This window comes from Cynara cardunculus (assembly GCF_001531365.2).
Source record: "Cynara cardunculus var. scolymus isolate 2C chromosome LG 15, CcrdV1, whole genome shotgun sequence".
NCBI lineage: Eukaryota > Viridiplantae > Streptophyta > Magnoliopsida > Asterales > Asteraceae > Cynara > Cynara cardunculus.
The window spans coordinates 20,254,303-20,273,405 of record NC_037542.1 but is presented as its reverse complement, the minus strand read 5'-3'; the positions used below and the strand labels follow the sequence as shown (position 1 = coordinate 20,273,405).

Below are 19,103 nucleotides of genomic sequence, written 5' to 3'. Positions count from 1 at the left end.
TATATAGATTTAGAAAGTCTTTGTTCCAGATGGTTTTTCATACATGGAAAAGCGTGTTTAATTGGGAGGGGTAGGTGTGGAAAAAACTTGACTTTCTGTATAAAGCTTCTTGAATAAGTCACTTTCTATATCATTAAGCCACAACCAAACAGTCATGTATAACGACCAAATAAGCTGAATCCCACTAAGCTGCTAACAAACAGACCCTATTACTAGAATTGTCCAGAAACAATTTGGTTTCGTGTCAAGACAAATTTATTAGATTAAGGTAGAAGAGACCTTAATCGATATTCGATACAAAGATAAAAAAGTAAACAGCCCTTGGTCATTTGTCCATCTATCAAGCCCTTGATCAAATGAGAGATGCCATATCTAAAATCAACACAATTACAAACCCAAACAAAGCAAAATGGAAGCTAAATTTGTCATAAATGCAATCATAAAAGTAACACTAGTAATAAGTGAAAATATCATTCTCTGAAAGGACAACAGTTGTTTATATGCAACTCTCCAACCATAAATCAAAAATTCTAAAATGTAAGGTACACAAGAGCCTCCTTCCCGATGGCGGAATATCAAAGAAAAAACGCTTACACTAAGTCGGCCCAAATCAACTGCCATTAGTCTCTTAATTCCTTTTGCTGGTCTCTTATGAGCTCTTTTCTTTGGGCTTTCGAAAGTATTCTGTTACAGGGATGGAAACAAACAAAGACTTACGATGCAACTAAATCCGGCGTTTCTGCTTCCACAGATATCAACGCGGTGTGTACTTTTCCCACCCAACCATCCAACCGATCACGCAATGACTTGATTTGAGAAATTCCCAGAACTCTCGGTTGCACCCATGAAACATAAACTGTTCCATCAACTTGATCAATTATACCCTCAATAAGATGAACCTGCAATAACACCCCATTTCATCAACATTCTGGAATTGAACAAATACTAAATTGTATGCCAAAAGTGTATCACAATTGTATGAATTCGACGTGTTAAAAATGGGTACCTGAAAATAGGCAAAAAGTTCAAGAAAACCCACTCTTTTAAGTTATCAGGTCCCCAAAATTAATGAAGAAATGAAAAAAAAATGGCTTATTAACATCAAGCAACTCTGATTATGCGATTAGTTGATTACAAATATGACTTAAAGGTCAACTGATATCAAACTGCATGCAACATGAGCCCTAAAAAGATGAACCCTTTATAAGAAGCATTAATTCATTATAATGAATTATGTCACGGTTTAACACCGCTCTTCTCAACCAAATTACAACGACCAACCAAGTGATGATGAAAGTAAGGCTTGGTTTAATTGAAAACTTCAGAAAAGATTGAATTGAAAAAGAACACTGAACAATATAGCCCTACAGTTCATCTTAGAAATATTATAATCCCCTAGAACTAAGATACCTAGTCTGTTTTTGTACCAAATCTTGGTTGTTTACTTGTGACATATAAGTATCACAAACAATATGGTAACAGCCAGAGAACTTTTTCAAGGCAGCAATTCCTAGGAGACTGCAGACCAAGTTTGTTGTTGCAACTCCTCTACATGGTTTGTAAAGTTAAAATGAAATACATCGTGACCACATGTACAAACAATCCTACATAGAAAGTTGTCAGCCAAGCATTTGAGATTATTTGCTACTTTACTTGACCTTCAAGATGAGACAAAGGGAAGAGCAAGTATTAACTCACTATCACATGTGTACCAGAACAGTGCCTCTAATCAATGGGTCAGTAAGTCGGGGAAGAAGAGGTAAATAACAGTGAGAACAAGCATTACAAGAACATGTCCTGTGGGTCAGGGGAATGGTATAATTATTGCTCAAGAATTTCATCTTTGTAATGTTAAAGAAAAAGTAAATATATAGTAAGGAGATACATCACTTCTGTAAATCACCCCTGATCTGAGAAGATTGTGCGATTATATGGCTGCCATTGATGTTCAAATACAATCAATAAGTCGTCAATTAAGGGCAAATGCACTTACCGATAGACTCTTCATGAGAAGATGTTCCACATCTTCAACGGTAAGGTTTGTTCGTTCTGCGATGATGCTCAATGGAATAGTTCGTTCTTCTGATGGTCGACTGCAAGCAAATGGATAAAAATCAAATTCAATAACTCTTTGGCTTTTAAAATATTTGAAATCGGAAGGCATTAGGATTTTGCTAAAAGAACCTGAAGATAATTTCCATTAAGCAGAGAATGTTAATCTTCTCCAAAAGCTTCTTCTCGTTATCCACCAAAGCAGGCTGAGCACTAAGAGAAGCTCCATGAACACGACATAGTTCTTGATAGCGAATTAGATCTCCAGAGTTAAATGCTTCGAGAATGTAGTAGAGCCATTCAACCTTCGTCCCTAGCAGACTCTTTATCTGCAAAAGTTCAAAGATGGCACCTTACATTTCACAGACAACAAAACATTTTCAAACTATACCTGGTTGGGATAATGGATGCTGAACCGAGTAAAATTTGAGTCAAATCATATATTGGCATGCAGATCCATACAAACTTAAACCATTTATGGATAAGGGTTGGGTTCCGGTCAGGAGAGTTAAGGTGAGAAGCGTAAGAGATCTCACCCTTGAATGCACATTAGAATGAGATGCACTGAGATGAGATGCACCAGATCAATCCCCGTATCAAGCGCGATTCATGGGTGGGTTTGAGATTAAAGGTGATCAAGGGGTCCAAATCCCTTCTTACACTTCTTACCTTTACCCTCCTCACACCGATCCTTTCCCTTGTGGATAATTATAGCATGCCAAAAACTGTCCACTACATAATCTACAACTGAACTGATATTCACCACAGCCAGTATCATGTCTTTGATGTGAATTTCCTACGTCACTCGACAAAGCCCGATAACAATCTCCTTTCTCTCTGCCAACTTGGCTGCTCTTTATGTAACCATTTATATCCAATTGTGTTGAGCAATCATTATACAGTAAATGTCTCTTATTATCCTATTCAGGTCAATTAGGATGAAATACATTGTTTTGCCCAAAAGGATTTGACTATCATAAAGGTCAAGAAACTGCAATGGGAGTGCACATCTTAATCACAACAGGAAGATACCAGTTGTCTTTCAGAGCATCATTAACCACAACAAAACCTGATTTTAACTTTTCTGCAATGCATACACTTTAACATATAAGTCAAATAAAGATCATGCAAACTTGCAAGTAAATATTGTCCCCATTTGAGTACAGAACAAGGAAACATCGTCATGTCAGAAAATTAAAATATACTCACAATTGGATGGGCAAGTAGCTCCCCGAAGTTGTAGACATTCTCTCCCAATAATGCAGACAGGGATAGATCAAATGCAAGATCCTAAAATGCAAAACATAAAATAGTGAACTACCAAACGAAGAACAAGACTTCACAAAGCATGGACAGATAAAAAGTGAACCTTAACATTACTGAAAAGATACTACCACCATCTAAATATCCCTTCATTCTCTTAACACTTACATATATGTATGCATGATTGTCTCTATATATAAAAAGGATGCATGCATCCATCACTAATGCAGTTTCATCCTTTTATACCTGATTCCGTAACCAAAATCTCCGAAGAAAAATAAAACTAGCTGAATTTCCTCTTACAGTATACTAACCACCAACCTTGCTATTCCCAAAACCACTCCGTCCTGATTCCTATCCTTTCTTTCTTGTTGTCTTGGATATGATATTAAAAAAAATTACATCAGACCTTCCCCGTCTATTGCAAGTCTATTGGAAAGTCATCTCATCTTTCGAGCAAATGTTTTGGACCATCTTTAACACCAAATGTTTTGGACCATCTTTAACAAGACCATGTCAGGCAATAACTTATGTTCAAAATACTTGATTCCAATCACCTATTTAAGTCCAGATTTTCTTGTAGAAAGATATACATAAAATCCTAACAGAAAAAATCATAAGGAACTTAGAAGTAAAAAGTTGTAACAGGAGTCCAGGTAACTGCATACCAGCTTGAATGAATCTGATAGAGACTCCACTGAGGTGTATGCCAAATAAAGAAGAGCACTCTTGTAGAACTCAGCAAACTCTTGGCGGGATTTGTGGTACTGAGATGATACCCAATAATAGTTGGAATATACCGACGGATCAATGTCAGTCATGCTATCAAGTGTACTCTTCCCATCTTCTAGAAGATTCTTGCACTCCTTTTGATCTCCTTTCTCAAGATTAAAGATGGCTATCTGCATCTTAATATAAAGAACTGGCTCCTCTATACGTGTTTCTTTCGTAGCCTGGAGCTTCTCAATCACCCCATCAAGATAACTGATGGCAGCTTCTTTCTCTGAATATTGCCGAGAGACTATCACAGCAAAGTGTGCCAGCTTGAGAAGGTTGATCTTAGTCTCAAAGTCGGTTATGAAATTATGATATAGTTGTATGAGAGCATCACCAGCCTGAAATGAAGATTATGGAAGGAATTAAATATGCAGATATAGAGAAAAAATATATTTAATTATTTACTGTTAAATATCATAACAGCTGCCCAATCAAGAACAAAAAGAATTCATTCTCTCCTAACTGGAAAAACTGCAATCATTGGCCATGGATGCCAAGCTCTAGCTTATGAGAGAAATCACTATGAAAAACACATGTAAGCATTTGTTTGTTCGTATTTGTCTTAGAGGATGGCGTTCCAGTAATTGACTTCTATATCTTATGGAACGTAAAGTTGTGTCTCAGTTCAAGTTAACTCCCTCTAAACTGCAATCGAGATTAAGCAAGCACTACCCAGCTCAAGTCATTGACCATGAATAGCCAAAGTCTCTGACTATTCCACAGGAGCTCGTTGAAGGGTTAAACGTAATATACAATGAATAGAACTACAACTGAGACCATAATTAATAAATTAACATAACTCTCTGCAGTATCTAAAACAGTAAAAATATTGAACTCCTCGAAAGCAATACTACTACTTGTGTTCAATTTCTTCAGCATTTTCATAAATAGATGGTTTCTTTTATGTCAAATCGTCCATGCATCAACTGGTTCCTGATGGGTCATTTTTACTTAGCTATTCTCAATCAAATAAATTATAAACAGGCAAGGTTAGCCTTTTTTTAGGTAGATTACGCCACAAGGCATCCAATCACTTCTTTTCCTTAGTTATCGCATGGGAAAAAGATATTGTTCCTTCAACTCTAAAAAAATACTTCCATTTTTGCCATAAGACTTCATTATCTTAAATTTTTATTATGCCCTTGATACCGAATAGAAAAGATACTTTGATTTCTTTTCAGTCAAACTTGTACTCTTCAGATTAAAAACATGGACTTCTCAAAATGACACGAAGGCTCTTCTATTAGTATATATTTTTGAAGGCATTGATGTAGTTATCAGCTTATTTCTCTAAACTTACAGAATTCATAATAATTTCAACGTGAAAATCCTACTTCATCGTTACCAACCAAACGCATAACTTCCGTCTCCAGCCCCTTTATTTCAGTAAAAAAGCGACAAGATTTTCAAACATCCATAACAACCAAATCAAAGCGAAACCCTAGACTTCTAAATACAAGAAACAACAAGTGCCATTCCACAATTAAACCAAATTGCATGAATAAAGATATGATCACAAAGAGAAATAGACCTGGAAAACGGTAAGAGCAACGAACTGTTCGAGCTTCAGAGTGAGTTGATGCCATAGCTTCCTTTGGTACAGATCGGCAAGAGTATTGTACCAATCGGACAGCTCCGGATGAGTACTGCGAAGAGAATCTAGGTACTGTAAAGCCGCCATCTCCTACTGACTCCGACGTCAATTAGCAAAACAGACCACCGGCAGGAGATTTAAATATAAACCCTTTCTGCTGTATCGTCGGTGTTTTCTTTTGCCCAAAGAAACGAACATATGGAATTGGAGATAAAGCTGATAATTTGGGGATTTTTCCAATCTGGGTTTTTGACCCGACCCGAATATGATATGGGTTGTCATTTCCTTCTTTTCAACATCTTTATATAATTATTTCCTTATTCAATGTGGTTTCATTTATTGTCATGATTCAAATACTTATCATTACGTCAAAAGCAATTGATAACGGATAATACGTAACTTATTTTCTTATGGCATGGTAGTCAGCGTCATGTTTCGATTTAGGCGAAGACCCAACAATTCCTCCAACATCTGTCAGCACTAACAAGATCTTTGTTAGAAGACAATGGCTACACAACATGCATTTGGCATTATTATGCAGCTCATGGGATTCAAACTCGTGACCTGCTCTGATACCAATTGTTAATTCCAGTTTTGAACGAATAGAACAATGAATTAAGATAGCAATTCAAGATTCAAGGAAATCGGCTTGTATCTTGAGGAGAGGAATTTTACAGTATTGTTCTTGAAAAAATGTAAGTACTATCTATTAAAATTGAATAAATCTATTTATACCCTTAAGTATTTACAATTTCAGTCTGTCTACTTTAATATAACAAAATATTAACCCAACAGTTATGTTATTTGTTTTGGTCACGTTTATCTTATTATGAATTGGAGAAAATATGATATTTAATAAGTGCTTTTATAACATCTCGTATCAGTTGTATCATATATTGTCCGTTTTATTTACAATTATATTCACGTTTGACTATTTTATGTTTGACTATTTTAGATAACGTGTAGACAAATTTTTTTATTAATGTAATATTTTAGATATTTATCTATTAATCGTTTCTTTTACATTCCTATAGACACAAATTTTATTAAAATAGTTGTATTATCTGTTGTGGAAAATACTGGTATAGAAATCATGAGACGATAACCATGTAAATAATTTTATTAAAATAGTTGTATTACATAAAAATTTTATTAACTATTTTAGATAACGTCCAGTCGTCCCTCACCGCCGGCTGCCGAATCCGGCCAGTTTTCTTAGGATCTCAGACACACTTTCTCAATCTCTCATTTAGGTTTTTTCTCAAAACCTAACTCAAATTTATATTTTTGACCTAAATTTAATGCTAGTAATTTACCCCAAGTTGATTAGGTTCTAATGCTATATACAAAGATAAACCGTTGTTAGAGTGTTGCCCATTGCTAGAAAGCTAGAAGCTTTTCTTTGTTTGATTCGTTACTTTTTTGCAAATTTATATATATTTTCATCAGTTGGTAACAAACTCAAAACCCGTGTTTTTACTGCTTTCAATGACTAGCATACACATTTAATTCGAGCCTCTGTAGGTTCGACAAGGATTATTATCATATCAGTGCCGGCCTTGGTCATAAGCTCAGGGGGCGACGGCCGGCCATGGTCATAGACCCGGGGGGCGACGGCCCAGAGGCCCTAGAATAACATAAAGCCCAATAGCATCAATTTTCTAAAGCCCATTATAACATGTAAAGGTTCAATTTTGATTTGGGGCCTAAAAATAACGTGTCCACTACGATCTCAATCTGGCCTTCACTCAATTCGTCCTCCCTCGGCCTCGACTCTCGCCTCGCTCACGGACGAACTCACGAACAGAAACCGATTCATGATTCACGAATCGAAATCGCAATAGGACTTTGACTCAATCGGCCCTCGGTCTCGATCTCTGCCTCTCTCGAGTCTCGACTATCGACCGGCTCTCGGCCTCTCGCTCTCGCATCTCGTGACTTGTGAGGTTAGGGTTATTTACTTTACTTATTTCATTTTTTATGTTTCCAATTCTTGTTTGATTGCAAAACCTAAGTATAAAGCTGTGAAATTGGTCCTTTGTGGTTTGTCATTTGTGTTTCTAGTACTGTTACTGTATCACTGATTCGCTGTATGTCTGTATGTATAATGTATGCCTAAATCCTAATTGAAATCCATGCCTTTTGCTGCCAATCTACCATTTGTTAATTGTTGGGTGCAGGCCGTCCCTTAGCATGTTAAATGTGATATTTTGAACAGGCCCCCGAATTTACATGTGTTTAGGATCTTTTTATCAATTTGTATAAAACTATAGCCAAAATTATTTAGGTTCAAACCATTACTTATTTGGTTTTAGGTTTAAATCATTGGTTTATGTTTAGTTTCAAATTGTTAAACGTTTTAGGTTTAGCCCATTTTTATTCTTTAACATATATTCTCTATCATCTTATTTATGCAATGTAATCAAAAGTTTTGGATGTAGCAGGGCCTCCAAAAAGATTGGAACGTCCCTACTTGGGTGGTTGACTGGTTGACCTAAAGATGTCTATATGACTATAAACCTCTTGTTCCTCGGCAGTCGACTCTCTCGCCTCTCGCCTCTCGCTCTCGCTATCTCGACTCTCGACCGCTCAAAATCTGATGATTTAGATTGTTATTTGAAGATTTGATCTTTTGTTTAGATTAGGGTTATTTTGTTTAATTGTTTAGTTTAGGTTATGGTCATTTAACTTATCTTGTTTAGTTTAGGTTTATCCAAATGTTAAAACTTTAATCATTACGTAGCAAGAGCCAAAACCATAAAAACTTGTTTCTTGTCGACAATAGGTTCATTATGCATTTCATGGTAAGTTGTTGTGTATGTCATCAAACTTATTTGTACCCTGGTAGTAAGATTGATATTCCTTATTTCTTTAATCCCAACCTAGGTATGGGAAAAGAGGTAGAGGAAAGTAATTTGCTGTAGAAATTATCAGAAGCTTGCATTTTTTTTATTAACCTGGATATGCGAGCCGACTAATCCCAGGGAGACCACCTGCTTTGCAGATAGCCCGGAGTCACCGCATTTGAACCTGGGATTTTTATTCCTCCTTGGATTTGAACCTGGGACCTCCTGGTACTTTTGACCTTTGGAGCCAAGCTCAAACCAATCAGGCACCACCCTTGTGGTTAGAAGCTTGCATTGTTGATTTCTCTTAGATTGACTCTTCAACTGCACAAGTAAGTTTTTATGTTCATGGGTTTCAACTGAAGTTTTGTTGTTCATGGCATAAGTTCTATACTTTTTATGTTTGTTTAAAGTTAAATGAATACTATTGTTATTAATTGATCTAGTTGTTCATCGAATCAATCAAGCCTATTTCTGGAGTTTTAGTTCTTCATTCTATGATTAATATTCAAGTTATCATCCACCGCTTTTTGTTCTAATCCCATTAGATTTTGATGTATATTTACACAATTTCAGCAGCCATAATATAGTTGAACAAACCTATAAATGTGCAGTAGTTAAGTGATGATTTGCCTTCACTTGAATGTGCAATAGCTAATTCACTTGACTGTTCTCTCTTAACTTTGCAATTTTACATATGAAACTCATGATTGTCATTAGTCAAGACCCTAAATATGATTATATGAAACACATGATGGACTAACGGAGTCATGCAATAGCTAATTTCATAGGCAAATACCTTAAGTGACTAAAATTAGGAGGACAAAATTAGTGAAGTAGGAATGAGCCATTGATGTTGTAGAGTGTAAATAATTGAAGAAGAACCAACCAATTAAGTGTTTGGAGTTGGATTGAGAAGGTACGAGTGTTGTATTTGCTTTATATAGAAGACGTGGGATGTAGTAAATGGGACAAGTAGATGAGTTAGTGTTATGATGCTCCTTATTTTGGTTTTGGACAAGTAGATGAGTTGGTGTTCAAACGCAAAGGCTATAACAACTTGATTAAATAAACCTTTAACATATTATTTTAAAGCAAACACTCAACTATAAGATCACACTTATGAACAAAAAACACTAATGTGTCTCTCGGTCTATGAAGGAAAAAGCTAGACATCTGTAAATTACCGCACTTGGATGTTTTTAATTGGCCATCATTTGGACTTTCCTCCGTGGGCACCAAAAATCTCAGGACCGGCCCTGATAATTGATCAACTATTTTGCTGTTAGAGTGAAGCATTAGTTGGACCACAGCGTCTCAGTTCCACCACGACACCATCGAAAAGGCTCCCTCGATCCTAAATCTTCTTGTATCTCCTGTAAGAATCCTGCTTGTCGTTGCTTAGGTTCCATGGTCTCTATGAACAAGTACATCTTTGCCTTTGATGTGAATTGCTTTTTAAGTTTCTCTCGCACCGCTTATTATTTCTTTGGTTTTGAGTTCTTGAACAATCGTCTGCTAGGGTTCTTGAACAGGTAGTGTGAGAAGATGAATGTTAATTGAAACCCCAACCCCCTGCCTTTAAGAAAAGATTGATACTTTTCATCATAAAGAAGCATACGAAAGTTGCAATCCAATAATCTTTGTTAGAATCAATTGTGGCCATGATTTAGCAAGTTTTATAAGAATCCCAGGACGCAAATCCGGAACCATTTAGGATTTCTGGAGTTTATTCTTAAAAGCGCTTCACTTGATTTTAAATGGAAATGGTGCATTTGCAGCAACTCTTAACTCGAATGGATGTTCGATTAAACAGGTTTGAGCTTTCTTGATGGAAACCTAGCTTATCTTGGATGTGATTCCAAATTCTGGGACTTGGTAGCTTTCTGTTGCTGATCAAAGTCTTCTTCAGTTGCTTAGCTTGTTCTTCTATCCTCAATTGTAAGTTCCTTTGAATTTCTCTGGTATTTACATTTAACGCAACTCTGGGACCAAAATTCTCTCCCATAGACTAGCAATCCAGTTCATAAAATTTATGATATGCTAAAGTTATAGGCTTTCCATATGACCCAAAAGTTTTTTTAAAGTATATAATATTTATGCATCGCAATACATGTTTGGTGAGTTTTGAACTCTTGCGCTCCTTGGAGACCGGGCTCTACCTGTAACTCGGGCATCTCTGGACCAATGACCTTTTGGTAAAAGATGAATTGAAGTCGTGTTTGAATGAAACTTCTTTTGTGAATGAGTGGGTGGGTAAGAAATGAATTACGTGTTTAATTGAATAACTTTGTGCTCGAACTGAGCCAAGCTGAGCGGACCATGATAGAGATAGTCTATATGAGCCACAGTCAAATTTGCATTAATGAGTGGAGCTCAATAAGCCTATACGAGCCACAGTCAAATTTGCATTTTTCAGCCCATCAGTCTTAGCCTCTTGGGGAATGGGGATTCTAATTGTAATTTTGTAGAGAGAGTCGATATGTAATGTTATTTGAAGAGCTTACTTTTAATTTCGCGAACTAAACCAAGGCTGCTTATAATTATCTGATGCATTAAACTCAGGTTACTGATTTTCATCGATGAAGATACTTAAAGAGAATGGCGGCCTACTTACAAATTTTGAAGTGCTCGATTTTCTACGTTCTAGAGGGGCTGCAAAAGACCCGACACGGGTGCTTGCTCCTTTAGCTCCTTCAGAATTCAAAGTTTACGATTTCTTGGAGCAGAGTGCTGCATGCAGTCAAACAAGAGAGAGCATTGCGGAGTTTGTGACGAAATGTAAACCATACAAGCTTACGAAATCTGAGATTGTCAGTATCGTCAACGTTAGACCGTCTTCCGCGGTGGAAATTGACCCGTTGATAGAGGATCTTGATTCGAGATTAGGAGAAAGTGCAGAAGAATTGGTAGAGTTAGTTTTACAAGTGTTTCCTCCTCCTCCAGATCAAAGTAAATCTGATGAATGAAAGCAAGGAGATAAAAGGCATCTATTTAAGAGATCTTGTTATGTGATTTTTTTGTTGTTTTGAATATGGGAAATAGCCTGATCAAGTTTGTGGTTTAGTTGTGCACTTTGTGAAGTTGCTTTTTGCAGGATATGTTATGTATGGCATTATTTTAATAAAACTAAGGGTTTGTTTATCAAATGATGTGCGTTAAGAGTCACCATCCTCACTTGTCTGGCCATCAATTTTTATTAGTAAGTGTCTTCTATCCGGTAAGTGTTAACCGGTAAGAGTTTTCTCTCTCACTTATTGGATAAGATAGATTCTTGGTCCTATGCCTTTTACTGGGTAAGATTTTCGATTCTTATCATGCTCATTCGGCAAGGTCAAAGCAATTACTGACAAGTGTTTGGTATATTGGTCCTAATTCGTTAGCATGATGTATTTGTTAACATTTAAGGTAAGTGACAAGCGTTAAGCATTTCCAGGTAAATTGGTCCTAATTCATTAGAGCGATGTATTTTTTTTTTTTTTTGTAAGGGTGTTCGGGCCAAAGCCCGACTAATCCCCGGCAAATTTGGAGGCTAAACATAGCTCAACTTAAATGTCGCCAATACTCCCCTCCCAGGGTTCGAACTCGGGTTCATGACTATGTCATGCCCAAGCCTTTACCACTAGGCTGGAAGGTCTTTAACTAGAGCGATGTATTTGTTAACATTCAACTTACAACTTTCAATATATGGCGTCAAGGGTGCACTTGGTATGCAGACATGACTGGATAAGATCGAACGAAAGAAAGTGAGGTAGGTGGATGAAAGAATTACATAATATTTTCGAGTTTTAATTGTGATGCAATTAGTTTAGTAATTTATCAATCTTGTTTCATCTTCCTTGTTTATGTTCCACTTATTTTGTTTAGAGCTTGTTTGTTAACAGTTTAACGAACTCACAACTTATTCAATCAACTATAACTATTTAGTAGTAACTTAACACTAAGCTTCTAGAGGAAAGCTTTGTGTAATGTCCTTAATTAAAAAGCATGCTCATTTCATCTTTGAAAAACTCTTTTAAACAAAAAACATTAAAGAATTTATACAGAAAGATTAATCTACACATCTTTATAATATAGAGCTTAATAATCGATTTCAAACAATTTTTCTTGATCACAAACATTTATGTGCACATTTTATAAATAAAGATACAAAAAAATTGCATAAAAAGATGATATAAATAGGAAGCCAATTGCCATAGTAATTGATGTGTAGTTTCTTATAAATCATCCAAGCATTACATCGACTAAAATGGGAAAAATGTAATCTTGATTTAATCTTCATCATCAGAATCGAATTTAATCTTGGTGGCTTTAGGTGCATCTGCAGATATCTCTTTGAAATGGGCTCCATACAGCTTCGATTCCTGCATCCACCCACAACGAAGAACACATTCGACTTGACTTTATCGATAAAGATGATTCTAGGTAACGAAAGAAGGAAAGAACGAAAGACAAACCTTTTTCTTAACGTGAGTACCGAAGTTCAAAAGGTTAGCAGGTACATTCTGTCCTGCTTCTCTAAGTACATTTATCAGCTCTCCAGCAAGTCCCTGCAAGTGCATTTTCTTAAATCATGCCATACAGAATCTTCAAATGCACCACCATAGACCTCCACCGTCCATTGGTGGTGGCATGGTGGTGGTGGTGGTTCAAGAATGTTTTTAAGTCATATACGTTCAGAAATTACCTTGTTCTCCTTCATGAAGAAGGTATGTGCGACACCCTTCTTACCAGCACGTCCCGTTCTTCCAATTCTGTGAACATAATCCTCAGTCGTCAATGGGAAGCTGTAATTTATTACAACTTCAACATCTGGTATATCCAGCCCTCGAGCAGCCACATCGGTTGCTATCTGCAGGAAAAGAAAAAGGCACCAACCAGGTACTAAAATCAGCCAACAAACCGACTCATAAGTCTCCACCGGGAGGTGGGGTTTCAGGGGTCGGGAGTGGAATGCATGCAAACTTGACCTCTACCTCAAAATAGTAGAGCGCCTGTTTCCATGAAGACCCAAAGGCTAGTGCAAAGTGTTCAACAAGAAAAGGCAAAACTTGCTCAAAAAGAAAAAATGCAGAGAAAGAACATAAGAACTAGAAAAAAAGAAATATGGTGCTTAAAAAATGGAAAAGAGTTGGAAGTAAGCAACAACACTCAAAACAGACAGACAAACATACAAACAGAAGCAGGTACAAAGAAAAGAAGTACCAAAAAATAATTCACTTACCAACAGCGGAGAGCTACCATCCTTAAATAATGCAAGTGCCTCAGTACGGGCCTTTTGTTGTTTGTCACCGCTTATGGAAACAACCTTCCAACCCCTATCAAACAAAAAACATGCAAGATCGGTATTAAGACCCAAGATATCCACGTTCATAAGTGGGTGTGTTTGGTACATGGACAATACGGACAGACAAGGATGAGGTAGGCAGGTGAAACAATTGTTGAAGGTTTTAGGTTTTAGGGTCTTAATTTTACATGGGTAGTTTAATAATTTAATGATCTTGTCAAATCTCCTGGTATTTTTTCCACCCATTTTGGAGGGACAGAAAAAAAGGCATTTTTGTCCCACTAAAATCCTATTTTGTCCCAGTCCAATGTCCTGCCAAACGTGGAACAAGTTTTTGTCGTCCTGTCCCGATAGCGTATTAAACACACAAAAGAACAAAATAATGCATGTATCTCATTCACTCTTAATTCCATTCCATTACAATGAGTAAAATGTTAAAGAATATATATATACACACACACACACACATATATATATATATATATGCAGGGGGTGTTAAGAAAGGCACCTTCTTTGCAACATACTCTCAACTCGAGATGCTTCCTTCTTGTACAAAACAAAGACCAAGACTCTGTTCCTGAAAGATTCAAGACACAGACCCCTTACCGTTATAGAAAGATAAAAATCCAGATAAAGTTCGAATTTTTCATGTAAAAGCAAAATGAAAACACACAAAAAGAGGAAAAAAGGACAGAAATAAAGGCCAAAGTAAGAAAAAGAAACCTTCTTGACTTGTGGTATTTCTCTAGCAACGTAACTAAACGTTCATCACGTGCTCGATCCTCCAAGACCTACATTCAAAAGCAACATAAATCAGGTATATATATACATAAGCATATATTTATATTTGTCTTGTTCATATTCTCTCATACTAGAATCCATTTTTTGATTTAATTAATCTCATGGATTGATTTTCAGTCTCAAGAACGATGAAAATGTTACGATAATGGAGAAAGAAACAGCTTTTTGAGCTAAAAGAAAAATTAAAAACATCTTGCATTTAAAAAATATTAGGTTTGAATTTCTAAAACTTGGAAGCAGAATCTAATCAAGATCCAGAAAAAAGTACGTAAAATGGAAACTGTAAAAAATAGCAGATCACTATACCTCCACGATCTGCATGACATCATGATTGGCAGCTAAATCCTCTGATCCTACAACAACCTGGCAAAAGAAAAAGAAATAAATTAATGCAACCAGAAAATGCAGCCTACGGAAGCACAAGTAGCTGCAAAGGCTTTCTTTTTATTGCCAAACTAATAAAATTTAGTGAACCAGGAGATCTAAACCTTAACGGGATTTGGATCCATAAATTCCTGAGCGAGTTGATGCACGGGTAAAGGCCATGTTGCACTAAACATTACAACTTGACGAACTGCAGATATTAACAAGTTAGCATGAACAAGAAGCAACAAGAGCTACACTTTGACTTCTAAGTCAAACCAAGTACTCAGACGCAAAATTGATATTGATATAGTAACTTCCGTAAAGCTACAGGAATTTGTCAAAAGAGGAAGTTCGCAAAGATTCTAATTTCAGCATAAAAATGCTTGAACATTACCAGTACTTGTTTGGCTAAGAATAGAACGCACTTCTGGTTCAAATCCCATATCAAGCATTCGATCTGCTTCATCGAGAACCTGTTAGAAGAATATGTATTCAGAAATTGTTTTTGCCCAAGAAATTTATACCCTTACTATTATTTTCTTCTAAAATGAAAAATATGTCCCAAGCACATGATATATATAGGGTCAAGTTCAGGGGAAAACCACAAAAAAAATGAAAAACTAAGGCACACCCAATAATTAGCGTGTTCCTCAGGTTTTCATTTTTTGGGGGCTTTTCCCCGAACTCACTCCATATATATAGGGTTGGGTTCCGGTGAGAAGAGAAGTTGTGGTGAGAAGCGTAAGAAGAGATTTCCACCCTTGGATCAATCCTAATTGTATGTCAACACTAACGATGTGCACTGAGATGCACCGGATCAATTCCATTCTAAAAGGCAATTCATGGGTGGGCATGAGATTAAAAGTGATCAATGGTTCAAATATCTTCTTATTATACACACACACACACACACACATATATACATATATGTATATGGGCAGGTTCATTTGACTAAGATGTGCTTACCACAAAAGAGACCTCCTGTAGCTGGCATACACCCATTTCTATTAAATCCTTCAAACGGCCGGGAGTTCCAACAACAATATCCTGAGAGATGGAAACGTAAAATAACAGTGACTTACAACCAAGTGTTTGTCCATTATAACCATTACAAGAAACGATGTTTAAACATGCTCACAAAATTTGCATATTTTATCATTACTGAAGTATATTTTAGACATATGGCAAATAGTCAAATGTTGCAATTTTTCATGGGATAAAGGGGCAATAAAAGATGAGCAAGAGATTTTACCCAATGGAGCATTTAAAGAATTAGAAGGTGGGTATGGGATCTTACCACACCAGATTTTAGAGCAGATATTTGGGGTCCTTTAGAAGTTCCTCCATATACACAAACTGATCTGACACCACTTGGTTTCCCAGCTTCAGCAAGCACGTCAAAAATCTGCCAAATCCAACCCAAGTTAACCAAAGCCGGTCATGAGAAAAAAAAAACTGGGACGAGAATGCCATTCTTTTTCAAGTTCAAATCATGCGAACAATCTTGCACTAATTGGAACCTATAAATCTCATAAACAAATAAAACCCTTTACAGATCAAGACTCCTGATAGTCAATGGCACATGGGTTTAGAAAGGCATGTGTTCTCATGATTGGGACCTTACAAACAAAACAAAAGACCATTGGGGAAACAGAACAATAATTCAGGGGAATATAATGCAGTAAGAAGGAAATGTACTCTTATCCTAGAGCCCGTGCATATAATGCAAGTTTGAACAGAAGTTTCAGTCGATAAACTTCTGGAACTCGAACAATGGTGATAGTCTCGTAATAAAGATAAGGATAAAAGCAAACTAAACCAAACCAAACTAGCCCAGTGTATCCCACATGGAGGTGGGGTCAGGGGGTGGGATGTATGCAGTCATGACCTCTACTACAAGGAGTAGCGTGGATGTTTCCGTGAAGAAACAGTGGCTTGTGTTGTGGGAGACAAAGAAAACTTTCCCCAAAAGTTGTGAACAGAGTTTGAAAAAAGACCAAGAAATGGAAAGTGTTGAACTCGATACAAGAAAGGAAGAAAAGCTGAAATTTTAAAAGAACTATGAGTATTTGAAAGCAAGTAACACCATCAAGACAAAAGCAGATACAAAAGAAACATAGCAAAGGTAAGAAAAAACAATCCAACCCCCATTCGATCTTACAGCTCTAGTGACCTATTTGTCGGCTCCCTAAAAAATCCCCTCTCCCTTTACCTCTCCAGTTCCCTTCCTCTCGTCTATGCTATCTATAGGCCCCCTAGTCTGCTCTACCCTGGTCTTGCGCCTCCAAGAATTCCTATCAGATATAAAGCCAGATATCCCTTGACTTGGAATAGTTTTTGAACTTCAACAACTATTGTAGAAAGGGAAATTAAACCTGCCTGAATTCAATTGTCTGGTTTTGCTCATAGGAAGCTTAAATATCTAAATGTCCCATAATCTATTGGTTTTCAAGATTGTACTTTTACACATGATTCAGGTCCAATGTAAATTTAAGAAAGAGAATGTGAACAAAAACGAGACCAACTCAGCAAAAGCATCCTCGTGTACTTCCCCGCCAATTCAAGAACAACTTACAGAAAAGTAAGTAGCAAAATATGTATCATTCAAGCTAAGACTGATGACGCAGCAGCCATGAGGGTTACAATTCATATGAAAAACAAAGATCAAGAGCATAACTGCATAACCATCAAGCATTCTAAAAACAAGAGTGCATATGTAATTGAAATGGAATACACACTTGTTGAGCAAGTTCCCTTGTTGGTGAAAGTACAAGGCAAAGTGGGGTCACTTTCTTGGTTGTTTTGTTCTTCCTCTTGTTCAAAATGTGCATCATGGCAGGTAAACCAAACGCCAGTGTTTTCCCTGATCAAATCAAAATGAAAACCCCCAAAATCACAACCCTCTAATTTACGATCCAAACACGCAGTAATTTAGAACATGAGACCAAATTTACCTGATCCAGTTTTAGCAATCCCAATGAAATCACGACCATGTAGAAGAAAAGGCCAAGAATTAGATTGGATTGGCGAAGGTTTACTGAAATTCTTACAACACTCTAGCAATTCTTCAGGAAGCTTTGATTCTGAAAAGGAATTCAACGCTTTGTATTTTGAATCACTAATATCTTTCCCAGAAACCACAACATTATCTTCAGTTTTCCTAACCTCATCCACTTCAACCCCATTATTCTTAACTTCTTCTTCCTCTGTCTTCTGTTTCTTTTTCTTTTTCTTCTTCTCACTTAACTCTTCTGACCCATTTATGGCTTCGCTTCCATTTACAGAACCATTGGCGTTTTCGACCTTTTCACCCTTTTCTTTCTTCTTCTTTTTCTTGTCTTTTTTAGATTCCACAACGACTTCAGCCTCAGGCTCTGGTTCTTCCATCTTTCTCTTGTGCTCTCTGTTCTTGCTCTTCTTTTCAGCTTTGGTGATACTATCGCTGATAGTCGGCATCTTGAGGGAAGAAGAAAATCAGTTTCTTTCTGTATAGAAAAAGAAACTGAAAAGGGCCGCAGAGGCTCGAGATGAAAGGAATGGAGGTGCGGAGGGAGACGAGTTTTTAGGGTTTTAGAGGTAGTGGAGTCTGTTGTAGTCAAAGTTACGTATTCCTCCCTCGTTATTTGTTTTTCTTTTCCTTTTTACAAAATAAATATAAATATAAATATAAATACAAAAATAAAAGATTAAAAGTTAAGGTAAGAAGAGTAATAAATGATTTTTGCTCTTAGATGCACGTTAGGATGGGATACATCGAGATGAGATGCATTGGATCAAACGCGCTTAATGCATTAGTTTAAGATTAAAGGTGATCAAAATTTCATATATTTTCTTGCACTTTTCAGTTCTCACCTTAATTCTCCTTCTCACAGGTTCCTTCACATTATAATAGAACTTGTACATAGAGTTCAAACAATATACTATTTTCCTATAGTCAATCACATTGATATGTGATATTAGATTGGAGACGCATGCCAACTCGCTCGCACGCCACCATATTCCTTTATGTGTATTATCACATATGATAAGAACATTATCATAGTTTGAACCTACACACACACACACATATATATATATATATATATACATATATATATATATACATATATATATATAT

At 36.5% G+C, this 19,103-nt stretch overlaps 3 protein-coding genes across 3 annotated transcripts; 1 reads left to right on the top strand and 2 right to left on the bottom strand.

Annotated features, from left to right (window-relative positions):
* Positions 1-402: 402 nt before the first annotated feature.
* LOC112527302 (26S proteasome non-ATPase regulatory subunit 13 homolog A-like) lies at positions 403-5,876 on the bottom strand. The gene is made up of 6 exons (XM_025137859.1): positions 5,624-5,876; positions 3,984-4,430; positions 3,262-3,342; positions 2,185-2,381; positions 1,994-2,093; positions 403-899 (listed from the first exon to the last, which is right to left on the bottom strand). Exons 1-6 carry the CDS (start codon positions 5,771-5,773, stop codon positions 714-716), a joined length of 1,161 nt encoding a protein of 386 aa, XP_024993627.1. The 5' UTR covers positions 5,774-5,876; the 3' UTR covers positions 403-713.
* A 1,511-nt stretch (positions 5,877-7,387) lies between these two features.
* LOC112527879 lies at positions 7,388-11,656 on the top strand. The gene is made up of 3 exons (XM_025138722.1): positions 7,388-7,632; positions 10,349-10,473; positions 11,098-11,656. Exon 3 carries the CDS (start codon positions 11,115-11,117, stop codon positions 11,499-11,501), a length of 387 nt encoding a protein of 128 aa, XP_024994490.1. The 5' UTR covers positions 7,388-7,632; positions 10,349-10,473; positions 11,098-11,114; the 3' UTR covers positions 11,502-11,656.
* A 1,035-nt stretch (positions 11,657-12,691) lies between these two features.
* Positions 12,692-18,567, bottom strand: LOC112527781 (DEAD-box ATP-dependent RNA helicase 5). The gene is made up of 13 exons (XM_025138582.1): positions 17,941-18,567; positions 17,725-17,849; positions 16,284-16,391; positions 15,953-16,033; positions 15,381-15,459; positions 15,109-15,194; positions 14,927-14,983; positions 14,543-14,610; positions 14,328-14,396; positions 13,757-13,850; positions 13,220-13,384; positions 12,990-13,082; positions 12,692-12,896 (listed from the first exon to the last, which is right to left on the bottom strand). The coding sequence occupies exons 1-13, from the start codon at positions 18,440-18,442 to the stop codon at positions 12,804-12,806; spliced, it is 1,620 nt and encodes a 539-aa protein (XP_024994350.1). The 5' UTR covers positions 18,443-18,567; the 3' UTR covers positions 12,692-12,803.
* Positions 18,568-19,103: the final 536 nt, after the last annotated feature.